This window comes from Carassius carassius, chromosome 43 (genome assembly GCF_963082965.1).
Source record: "Carassius carassius chromosome 43, fCarCar2.1, whole genome shotgun sequence".
Classification (NCBI taxonomy): domain Eukaryota; kingdom Metazoa; phylum Chordata; class Actinopteri; order Cypriniformes; family Cyprinidae; genus Carassius; species Carassius carassius.
Window position 1 is genome coordinate 9,569,273 of NC_081797.1, and position 12,126 is coordinate 9,581,398.

The window sequence follows — 12,126 nt, forward strand, 5'->3', positions numbered from 1 at the left end:
ATATTAATAATGAGTAAGTGTAGTAAGGTGAACCTCTGAGGGACCTTGTGCTTTCATCTGGAGGTGTGCATTTGCTTTCTGCTGGATGATTTTAGTACTAGGCGAACTGTTTTTGTGAGGCACTTAAAAGTGCTTAATTTGAGATAGAAACTCATTTGGTTTATTTTCCTAAAATATAGCTTATTAAATATTATCGCACAGGCTAGTAAACCAGGTTATTGCTGTAAGACAAAATGCAAGAAAAATAAAAATGAAGATCTATAGATGACATTTCACTCATATTGTTTTTAATAAATTCTAATAATAATAAAAAAAATGCTCACTTGGCTCAATCCAAGTATCCACTTTCATTGTGACCAGTATCGACATATGCAACACATTTTGTCATCTGTATCGCCCTAACATGTGTCCACACGGTCCCCACAACCCATTTACCAAGGACATAAACTTAATGGGAGACTCATTTGCATTTGTTAATTTGGCTTGATATGTGCTAATTGATTCTTCTTACTTGTGTATTTTAATTATCCCAAGTTATAGTTGGCCACAGTTTGTGTATCAAATGTAAATTAGCAATGTTTGGCGATTAAATGCCCTCTGAGGAATGAACATGCTGGTCTGGGAGTAATGAGTGTTAATTAGCTTGTGCAGTGTAATTAACAGGTTTTATGTGTATCACTTACCTTGTTTAGTAATAGGTTAACATGCAACGGATGTAAACACTTGAACCTTAAAGTCTGCCGAAATAAAGCTGCTTGAAATATTTAACATTTATTTCGCTAAATTATTTGGAAATATAGTAAGCAAATAACACAAATATCATATTCACTGTCTACTCACAAAGAGGGTTAAAAACATATCTAAGCAAAAAAAATTAAACTCTGTAACGACTTACGAACACATGCATTTCTAGCACATATCAATCAGTTTTGAGTCTTTTTTGAGGCATTAAACCTTCAGCTGACATAAATTCCTCAATTTTTGCAATTTGGGTCATTATATCAGATTGTTTTCGTTCTTCTTTTCCTTCAGATTTAGATGCCATAGGCCGGGTCGGTTTCTCCATGCTTTGGAGTTTGGGAGGAGGAACGGTAGGAGTGGAGTTTTGTCGCAGCCCATTACCCACAGAAGAAGAGGTTGGACTGCCACTCAGAGTCGAGCTGTAGGGGATAAGAACTTGATTCTCCTGTGGAACAATAAAATGGGTAATAAAAGCACCATGGCACTATAACTTGTTTTAATTCTGATAGAAGTATTGATGGAAATGAAAAGTGAAATCCACCAGATTTTTTACTACTTTGAGTAAAAAACAAAGAATTAAATGAAAAAATACATTTTAATTTCGGACACTTCTGCAGTGAATAGGTGTCATTAGAATGAGAGTTTAAACAGCTGATAAAAGCGTCACAATAATCAACATGACTCCAGTCTATTAATTAAAGCCTTGTGAAACTAAGAATCAAATCCATTGTTAATGCATTTTAACCCAAACAATGCAGGCGATCCATTGGTGAGCAATTGATATGATTCAAAAGGGTTATGATGATATGATATGATGCCTGAGGGTTAGTACATTTTGATTGATTTCATTTGAGTAATCCAGCAAAAAACTGTGTTGAACCCAGATACTACCATGTTATCGAAAACAACAGCCTTCAAAACGATCTCTGGTTTATTCCATATTAGCCTCTTAGCTCCCTTTGGAGTTGGGCTGCATCTTTGTGATTTATACGCAGAGACATTTGTTCTGCTGTTTTATATCAACATTTAATTGAGAAAAATGCTGCCATTTCACCCTGCTGAAATACTTCTGGGAATGGAAGTTGTCTTTAGGCACTCAGCGTGTGCTGCAGTGCATGCCTCTTATGTTAACTCACTAGATTCTTTGCTAGCCTGTGTGGAAACTTACTTTGTCTGTTAACATTTCAGAAAAAGACTGCTTGATAGCATTCCACTCTCCTTGATGCTTGCTTGGGGTTTCCAGTCTGTCAGGAGTCTTCATCATGGCTGTGAAAGTAGGATTTGAATTTTAAATTTACTGTGGTCAGATACTGAGTCTTGCTTTAATAAAAAACTCTGTTTACATTACAAGACACACCTGTTTTTGGCAACTTATTCTTCATAAATATGGGATCACAAAATGGAGAAACAAGCTCATGAAATCCAGAGGACCACAACTCAGTTTTTAACGGTGATGGATGTGACATCTTTTTCCCTTTCATAAATGTGTCCCATGCAAAGGACGACTGATATCTTCTATTTCCAGGATGGTTTAAAGTATCTAGCACTGGAATGCTCTTCTGGTCAACATCTGATTGGTCATTTGGTATTGTAGAACCAGGAGAAGAAGCATCTTGTTCTGGGTTTGTGATCTTGGCTTCTTCAGTACATTTAGAAATACCCATTTCAATCTGTTGAGATTTCAATGGTTCTGAATCATTGTTTTGATCGTTATTTTCTGATATGACCTCTACTGTGTCAACTGCAGTCATTGAAGTGGTCTGATCAATAAAAGGCAATTCTTTAGATTCCAATTTGTTGACCACATTGTAGAGGCTTGTTTCAGTTGAGCCGCCCACTTGGGATACCTGTATTTGTGAATGTTCACGAATCAATTCAGGTGAAGAGAACCGATCTTTGGACTCATGAAAAAGTGTATCTGAAGTTATTGTGGCACTCCCAGCATTAAAGTCGCTTTCAGGCTCCTCATGAATGGTTAGGTGGCATGGGCTTGGTTGGGTGTCAATCATTCCTTCTGTAATGGTAATTTTGTCATTAAACACAACTGTGTCTTGTGGATTTGAGTTTGCGGTTTTGTCTTCTGAAAGTCTCTCTGCAGTTGTTTGACTTTCCTTTTGTGAACATTTGTTGAGAAATTCAGGTGCGCCATTCTGGTGGTCTTTGACTTCTTTGGACTGAGATGTAGCATATCCCTGGCTGTCCATGTGTTTATCTGATGTCTGGGACTCAGTCACTTCAGAAATACACAGATTCTGCTCCAGCGGTCTATCTTTCTGTTCCAAAGTCAAAGGGTTGCTGTCTACGCCATAAACAGACCTGGTTTCAGGCCCTGATAGCTCAGTAAGACGACTGTCTGTGTCATTTTGGACTAGGTTTGAGGGGCATCCTTTATCATCTGCGTTGCAGATTGGCTCACTTTCACTGACACCGGTTTTTGTTTCATCACACTGCTTTGACAGATGCTTCATCATGGGATTGAGATTCTCAGGTCTTGAGATGTTATCAGTTGAAACCGATGGTGAGACTGTAGGTACTGTTCTATCTGTCTGCATTGGAATGTCAAGTTCCTTGTTGTTGTTCTGAGAGCTGCCATCTTTTCTAGCCTTTTGAAACTTGATGCTTTCATCTGTGTGAGGAAATGAAATGCATGCATCATTATAAGATAAAAAATGAGAAGTACAGGTAAGCTTGATAAAGAGACTCCAGTAACCACCTCCCTTTACTTCACATCATTCTGTATAAAAATATTAGTTATAGGTGGCGCCAAGCATGGCTGGAGAAGACAACTGTGCACTCTTTCTTACTTACCTGGAATGCCTTTATCAGGGTGACACATTGGTTCATGGCTATCATGAGGACTAATAGGACTCTCCTCAAGATCTTCATGGAGACTGATCACCTTCACAAGGTTAACCTTATTAGATGTTGTACAAAGATCATTATCTTGATCTTTTATGGGAATCTGTAATAAAAGACCCCAAAGTTTAATTAGAATTTAGATCAAAATCATGAAATTTAGACCTATTTGTCCATGTCCAATCTACAAGCTTATTAAACAGTCACTGGTTATGAATGTATACGTAATCAGCCAACCTCAGAGTTATGAATTTCTTTGGCTTTATGAACGTCAGAAATAGACAGCTGTTTGTGCTCTTCTTGAAGTTGATTAAATGCCTCTTTTACGGCTTGCAGCTCTTCTTGACCAGACTCCGTTGACATTTGCATCCGCAGAATCTGTGTGAGAACACCAATATTCACTTTAAAAAAATTAAATTAAATAAAATGACAATTTTTATAAAAAATGTTCAGTCTCAATTCCAGATCATTTGTTTTTGTGTCATCTCATCGTCACCTCGTTTTCCCAAGCAAGTTTAGAATTTTGGTATTCATCTCTCAAGTGAGCAAAGCTGTCGTCTTTTTCTTTAGTCCTCTCTTGGTTCAATTCATGCTCTGTTTTAAGGACCTGCAATGAAATTAATCACCCAGAAAAATTTTAATGCAATAATAAATTTTTATGTGTTTATTTAACCTAGACAGAGGATTCTAAACAGATGGAGAGGCCAATACAAATCAGTTGGCTTTTGTCATGTTAATAATGGTTTTAATCAGTGAATGACTAAGTGAATTAAATAGAGGAATGGGGAGAATAAAAGAGAAGGAGGCTGTAAACGGACATTAAACACACTTACTATTATTGAGTTGCACTTCATGTGTTGTAAATGTGCAAAAGTGGTTTTCAGTTCATTCAATCAATTTTATGAGTACTATGTGATCACTGTTTACTCCTGAATATGTATACCTTATTAAGTTTATCATTTCAAGAAAATTCAATTACAATAAATATCTGGAAAAAGCTGATTTTGCTTTTTTTTGTGTGTATAAATTAGTTAATTGTCTTTTAATTTGCTCATTTTATTTATTGTTTATTTAAATCACATTATTAATATGTGAATAGTAACTGAAGTCTGTTTGTTAGTTAAAAAAAAACATTATAATAATAAAAAAATGTACATTAACAAAAATTGTAAAAGCAAAAATAGTAGCTTTTTTGTGTGTCAGGTTAAAAGTGATACTGCTGGTGGAGTTGGTTTTTGGGAAGCCTGACCTGATACTCCTCACGGAGTTTGCGAAGCTCCTGCTCTACTCGACTCAGAGCTTCTGTCTGTCTCTGCAGCAAACTCTGATTCTGGTGGAGGGATCTCAATACGTCCTGACACACACACACGCATACTTCATTTCATCCAAGTGTTGAGACTGATGTTACCTTTGTTAAATGATACTAACGCACAAAAGGTCCTGCTTTTTCAGAAGGGCTTACCTGCTTCTCTGCCCTTTCTGTGGCCATTTCATTTCTCAGTTTTTTGTTAATTTCTGTTTCCTAAAGACAAAGTTTAACATTCACAGACATCCTGGTATCACCTTTTATGTTTATCAAACTTAAAGAGATTCTACCACAAGGAGTTTCTGCTGAAGCAGTTGAAACTCTTGCTCTTTTAGAACATTCTGTAAACGTTCCTCTCCAGGTTTGCAGACCGACGACACTTTGAATGTGACCAGCTCTTTGTTGATTCTCTCCAAATCCTAAATATGAAATAAAAGGTGCTACAATTTGTGACACAGAGATGATTCAAAGCAAATCAATTAACAAAGCAATAGGAATATAGTCAATGGCACAATAATGACTTTTTTATACCTCTTTCAAGGCTTTAATCGAAGATTCTTGTTTTTCATTGATGGATGTGAGCTTTTTATTCATTCGCATGGCCTCTTCAACTTAAAAAAAAAAAAATGTTTAAAAAAAAGTGCTACGCAGCCTTTCTTTTAGGATTCACCTACAAATGCCAATAAATTCATGCTCAAAGAATGACATATTCATTGATTTCAAGTACAGAAGAGTTTTTTTTTTTTACATCAAATCTGTCCAAAGTGAATAAAGAAAAATTATATACCAGACTGAATATTTTCCAGCTCTTTTAAATTAGCTGGAGCATTTAAACACAAAATATAATCAGGTTTACACCCATGACTCAACATAAAGTAAATTAGATTTTTTTTTTTTTCACTAAGACAGACATTGTCTGTCAGTCATACCATTTTGTTCGAGTTTGTCATTGGCCTGTTTGACCATGGCACACTGTCTGGAGATGGCGGCGAAACGCCTCTCCACTTCTCCCAGTTGGTTCAGGTGGCTGTCTTTCGTTTGTGTCTGCAGCTGCAACTTTTGCTCCTGAAAAGTTTAAAAACACATTGTCCTCCCTTCTAAGAGGAATATCCCCATTCGGCCATACAAGTAATAACAGTTCTTCTTCTCGGCAAGGGCAGACCGTGAATATATACTGCATCGTAGAGTTTGAAGACCTTTGTTTAACATCTCGGCTGAGTGCTCCTTTCTGCTAGATAAGGAGTCAACTTCCAAACATGCCTGAGGGGCTTTTATGTGAACTGTAGCCCGTTACTGTTTGATTGTCTGTATCAAACTGATTCCCCTCTTCGCCATCGAAAGGTTAAACAGAGCGCAGCTCCGATATAAAATATTTTAATAGTGATATTTTCACAGCGGCGCTGGCTGTTCACGTGTCACGCCCTCCCTATCCGTTACTCCTGATGATCCGCTCTCCCTCTCAGTTCCTCCTCTTTAATTCTTCCCACTCCCACTTGCCTCTGTCAACAATTTATATAATTGGAAATCCTTACCAGCTCGCCTAATTTCTTCTCCGAACTGTACCTGAGCAACTGTAAGACAGTAGTAAAAGAAGAAGAAAGTGGTTTAGTGAGTTGTTTTCACTGAAAGACCACAGAGAGAGCTTTCTAAAAGTTGCCAAGCACAATGAACAGATTCCGTGCTGTGTGGATTGAAGATAACTGCTGAAACTCTTTACACTAAAGTAGAAATAATTTAAATGTTATTTTATTATTATTTAAATACAATATTTTTTATATCATATTAGTAAACATGGAAACAAAAAGGCACATAAAAAAGAGCAAAGAGTGTTTAGATATGAATCAAACTGCATTATCAAATAAAAGGGTGACAAGGGCCTTTATCGGACAACCTACGGGTTTGATGGAGCATAGGAGAAACCATGCATCACCCGTGTGACATCATTTATCTGACAACACCAAATAGACCTACACAGACCCCCACTCAAAGGTCAGCGATGAGATGGATTTTCCCACTGTTTTATGTATTTGTCACTAAAGCAAGAGAGGGGTATGGAAGATCTGGTCATGTAAAGGTGTGTTTTGTTATTGTATTGACTTTGTCTACCTGCAGATGTTTTAGTTCTTCTTTGAGGCTGATGATCTCTTTGTCTTTCAGCTCAGCAGCCAGCTGGGTTTTACCCTTTAAGAGGTCATTAGTCCAGCGATGATTACTTAATATTTTTAATAAAGTTACTGTTTAATAAGAAACAGATGAAAAATGTAAATATAAATTGACCAACCTTTTCTCCCTCAATTTTCCGGATTTGGGCCTGAAACTTTAAATTAGACAAAATTATATATATTTTAAGTTTTCATATATTTTTGTAAATATACTTCTTTTTCTTATTTTTTTATTATTATTGAAATGAAGTCTTACACACATAGGTTGAGTGTGATGTCATACCTGCTTTCTTACAGCGGCAAGTGACTCTGAATTTTCGTTTGACATTCTAGAAATCTGACTTTGTAAAGACTCCTAAAAAAATAAGAAGCTGTTAATATTGACCAACCTTAGCCATATAAATGGTTTTATATCTATAAATGCAGTCATTTCCTCAAAATCAATCCCTTTTGCAAAAGTGTACAAATTTTAAAATATATATATATTTTTAATAATGGAATCTTAGGAAGTTAATGAAAAAAAAAAATGAAACATTTTTATCATTCCTAACAAACCTTTTTCCATTCCAACTCCTGCTTCTCCAGCACAAGTTTACACATCTGCTCCTCATATCTTCTTTCAGCATCCTGCATTCAAAATGTATATAAATAATAATAAGAAGAAAGGATCATATGGAATTCAGGTATCTGAACATCAGAGAGGAGATTTTCACATAAACCCATCATTGTCCTGCTTTCATCTAGGACTGCAGGTTTAACTCAGTGGTTTTCTACATATTGCCTTTTATTTGCATGTAGGAGTTTATTTACCTTTTCCTAATAAAGTGTGCTACTTGCTGTTAACGTTTCATGGAAGGACATTAAATTGAAAAAATGGGATTTGAAAGTTTAAAAAAGCACTAAAATTAGTGGGTAGTCATGTGAATCTTTCAGGACAGAAACTGATTGCATTTGTGATTGGATAAAATCTAATAAAACAAAGGACACATAAAATGTGTTGAAATCTAAAAACAGCATGCAAAATATCCCTCTAGACTAGTGTCATGCATCAGGACAATGCACTTTCAGCAGCTGGATGTTCAAATTTCCTCTATCTGGCAAAACGGCTGACAACATCGCAAGCTAATACAGTCATTTTAATGGAACACACTTTGCACTCTCTTAAAAGAACATGAGAAGTGACGGCATTCAGCTGAGCGTGTTTGTCTGGCAGGAAATCCTCCATCTTAACCCCGGCCCTATAAACCAGAGAACTACAAAGTGTTAGTTTAATGGCATGCCTGAGGATCACATTGATTTAATGTCTTTGTTCCTCACCAACATCATAATAACAATAAAACATGAGAGATACAATTGTTTATTTTTGCTGGTACAACCTTTAAACATGTCCAGCGTGGGGTTTTAAGTGCTTTGCTCGAGGGTACCAGTCGTGCAAGCAAATATGTGAATTTGTCAGGTCCTGCTGCATGACCCAATTCTAATGTAAGTGTAACTTCTGCTGGCTTATATCCAGATGGACAGAAAGTGCTGCTTGCTTTTTCGCCTTCTGAATGCTCATGACACTCCTCCCACAAAATGACATTCCTCAATGTAAAAATAGAGCCATCATGCCATTTAGATTCTAATAAATAGACTGACATTCTTAATATACGGAGATGCAATTTAGCAGCTTTTTAAAGAATATCTCTTTGGGTTTGAGGCTTTAGTCTTTGCAACTTTAGGGATCTTATCTGTTCACGAACAGCTTATAACACTCTTGAAACTTGAAATCGCATCACATGACTCCTTTAAAAAACAACTATGAAATAAACATGGTCTCCCCAATCTCTTGCTTTGTTTTCTCACATGAAAGGTTAAAAGTAAGACCTCATACCCTGTGAATATGCAGCTCTTCGACCGCCTCCAGGAGACTTGTTTTAAATTCCAGTACTTGCAGTGAGATGGTACGCCCGTCATTCTCTACAGCAATGTTTGGGGTCTTCGGTTGGCTGAGGGCACCTTTATCTTCCATCTACAGACAAGAACAGCAAGAGTGTGTAAATCTTGTGGTTTTATTTGTATATGATTAAAAACACATCACTCTACTTTGGAATATTTCCACTTACCAAGGAGAAAAGCTCTGTTCCAGAGTCCACACTCAACTCCATGGCACTTGGGAAGATAAAAAAAAAAAAACATCACATTAAACAATCTAAACAGAACCTAAAGATCAGATTTGCTATTCAATTTTGGTATATAAAACAGCAGGCAGCAGCAATAAGATTAAATACATAAATGTTTAATAAATCATTTAACTAATAGAAATTATTATAATGAAATTATAAATTTATTATTCTGAAATTATTATAATGTTTTTGCTTTAGAAAACTGCATGGATATGATTTTAGCCCAATTGCAGGCTGTCTGTGGCTGCGAATCAACATCCACATTAACATAAAATTCAAATGTGGTTTTGCTTCAACCAATTTCATATCATATAGATAATATTACAGTTTTTAGTAATATATATATTTTTTCTGTTTTTGTATTTTTCCTTTTAATTTGAGTTAAAATTCTAATAATTTTGCTGTGTGTTTTTTTTTTTTGTCATTTTTATTCAAGTTTTTAAATCTGTTTTTATTCATTTTTATTACTATGGAAGCCCATTCTGCCACAGGATAAAAATAAAAAAGGTAATTGTGACTGTTTCTCACAAGATATTTTTTTATTTAACAACAGAATTGCAAGGGAAAAAAATCATAATTGTGAGACATAAACTGAGAACTGCCAGAGAAAACATCTGAATTATGAGATAAAAATTACCCTTTTATGTTTTTTATCTTGCGGCGAAAAAGCAGTCATTTATATATTTCAGTACATCCAGTTAAAGTAAATTAAAATAATAATAAAAAAAAATGTAGCCTATAAAAATATCTGGAAATAATTGTTTACCTTTTTATGTGTTTTCATGTCAGTCAACAGTTACTTTATGTCAATAAATGAAAAATAAATGATACAAAAGTAATACTGAAATTTTTTTTTTTTTTGGATTTGCTTTCAGTTTTTCTTAACTATAATAATCCTGGTTGATCCACTAGTGCACATATCAGCTCTAAACACAGCTCATCCCATCAGAATTTAGAGCTAGAACTATAGGTCTTATCGTACTGCATATGACAAAAACAATGCACCTACATAAATTTTGCCTCATAAGAATATATAAGTCACAGCTATAGACAAAGTTCATGCCGTTGCATCAGAAAAAAAAGCATTTTAAATCCCATCTCGAACCTATGAAGGTGAAAATGGCAGCATGGTGAGACTGTAGGCTAATAGGGGTCAGGCCATAACACCGGATGGACAGATGGCGCTGTCATTCAGAAGGAATTATATAAGATATTTAATTTGACCTGTGCCTGGTCCGCTGTATCGCCATCATCATGACTGACTTGGAAAGTGGGAGGTCTTCATTCTGCCTGGTGTTTTAATAGAAGAAAGGCTTTCGTCCATTTAGCTGCTGCTGATATATCAATCATGTGCAGGAATTAAATGATCCTGTTAGAATTTGCTACTATCACAAATGACCTGGAGGGCCAATGTCTTTATTCGCTTCCTCCGCTGATTCACCTCAGCAGATATTAAACAACTTTATAAGCCATGAAAGGCAAAATTAAAAGGACATCATCCATAAAATGGGATAATTCCCTGTCTGCGGTATGAAGCCCATCTTACTGTCATAGCTGCTGATCTGTAAATGTGAATGGCAGTGGTCAGAGATCAGATCTAACCTTTGACCTCAGCTGATCTAACATTAGTTTCGATTACGGGAGAAATTTGGATTTAATGTCTGAGAAGACTTTTAACCCCTAAATAAACATAACTATCATAAACTGTTCCGAGATATTAAGTCATATTCTGTCCGTGCTGGGTTTTCCTACACTGAAGTAAATGAAAACACCTTATCGTAATTTTTTAAGTAATTTTATTAGTTGTAATATTTTTTAATTAAACTAGTAAGTTATTTTTGCATAAGCTATTATAGTTACCATGGTAAATTATTGTTATAGGCTGAATAGGCTATTAAAAAAATTATCAATCTGAACTTATCCTGGTATGGAAGTCAGGAAGATAATAATATAAAATAGCACATTTTCGAAATCTAAAATATCATATTTATGCAACAGTTACTTTGCAAATATTTTTACGTTAAGTTAGTTAGGAAAAAAAATCTAGCTAACGTTAGCTAGCTAAACTATCACATGTATTTATTAGTTGTTATTTTAAGTGACTAAACAGCTAAGACGAGTGTAGGAAATAGTTTAAAAAAAATCAACGATTGTTGAATAAGCATACATTTATTAAATTATTACTTTCAAAACAGGCTTTGTCGATTTTTGTAGCCGCACTGACTGGATTTGAAGCGGTTGAAATCCAGTCAACGTTATATCTTAATACATTCTGGGATTTCTGTGCACTTTCCTCTCATATATCATCAATGAAGATGTTTAAAAGCAATTAGTGATTAATATTTTTTTCGAGCTAGTATTTTTAAATCATGTCCCTCTGTAAACCGACTCGTCCTACCTGTATCCGTGTCATCCATTCAGGCGCTAAGAAACGTTGCCTTTGCTGCCCCCTAGTGTCCTTTGTGCACTGATAGAAGGAAAACCTGTCCCGTTGACTTTTGTACCATTTATAGTTTTGTACAAGTAACAACATATTTTTACACGTTTTTGGCATGACTTAGTTAAAAAAAAAAGAAAAAAAAAAGCCTGAATATTGAGGAATTACTACAGGTTCAAAGGAAACTAAGATCAACTTTTGTACAACTAATTAGACTGTTTAAAAAATAGACACTGAAGTTTTCTTTAATTTTATAAATATAACTATATATATATATATATATACATTTAATCACAACTGTGACTTTATTGCCTTTGATAATTAAATTAATTATAATTATTATTTAATAAATTAAATAAAAAATCTGGAATTTATTTATTAACCATTCCGAGGCACACGCGCTAGGGGGCGGCTAAAGTGACGTTCTGTTGGGAAATGTAGTTTTGTGCTTCTAAACAT

At 35.2% G+C, this 12,126-nt stretch overlaps 1 protein-coding gene across 1 annotated transcript; it reads right to left on the minus strand.

The window, feature by feature from the left end:
• Positions 1 to 287: 287 nt before the first annotated feature.
• Positions 288 to 11,684, minus strand: LOC132125314 (coiled-coil domain-containing protein 73-like). The gene is made up of 19 exons (XM_059536685.1): positions 11,629 to 11,684; positions 9,171 to 9,216; positions 8,939 to 9,076; positions 7,621 to 7,692; positions 7,349 to 7,420; positions 7,185 to 7,220; positions 7,010 to 7,084; positions 6,436 to 6,474; positions 5,833 to 5,968; positions 5,435 to 5,514; positions 5,194 to 5,322; positions 5,060 to 5,119; positions 4,847 to 4,951; positions 4,094 to 4,204; positions 3,835 to 3,975; positions 3,550 to 3,703; positions 2,099 to 3,367; positions 1,910 to 2,007; positions 288 to 1,186 (listed from the first exon to the last, which is right to left on the minus strand). Exons 2-19 carry the CDS (start codon positions 9,210 to 9,212, stop codon positions 920 to 922), a joined length of 3,024 nt encoding a protein of 1,007 aa, XP_059392668.1. The 5' UTR covers positions 9,213 to 9,216; positions 11,629 to 11,684; the 3' UTR covers positions 288 to 919.
• Positions 11,685 to 12,126: the final 442 nt, after the last annotated feature.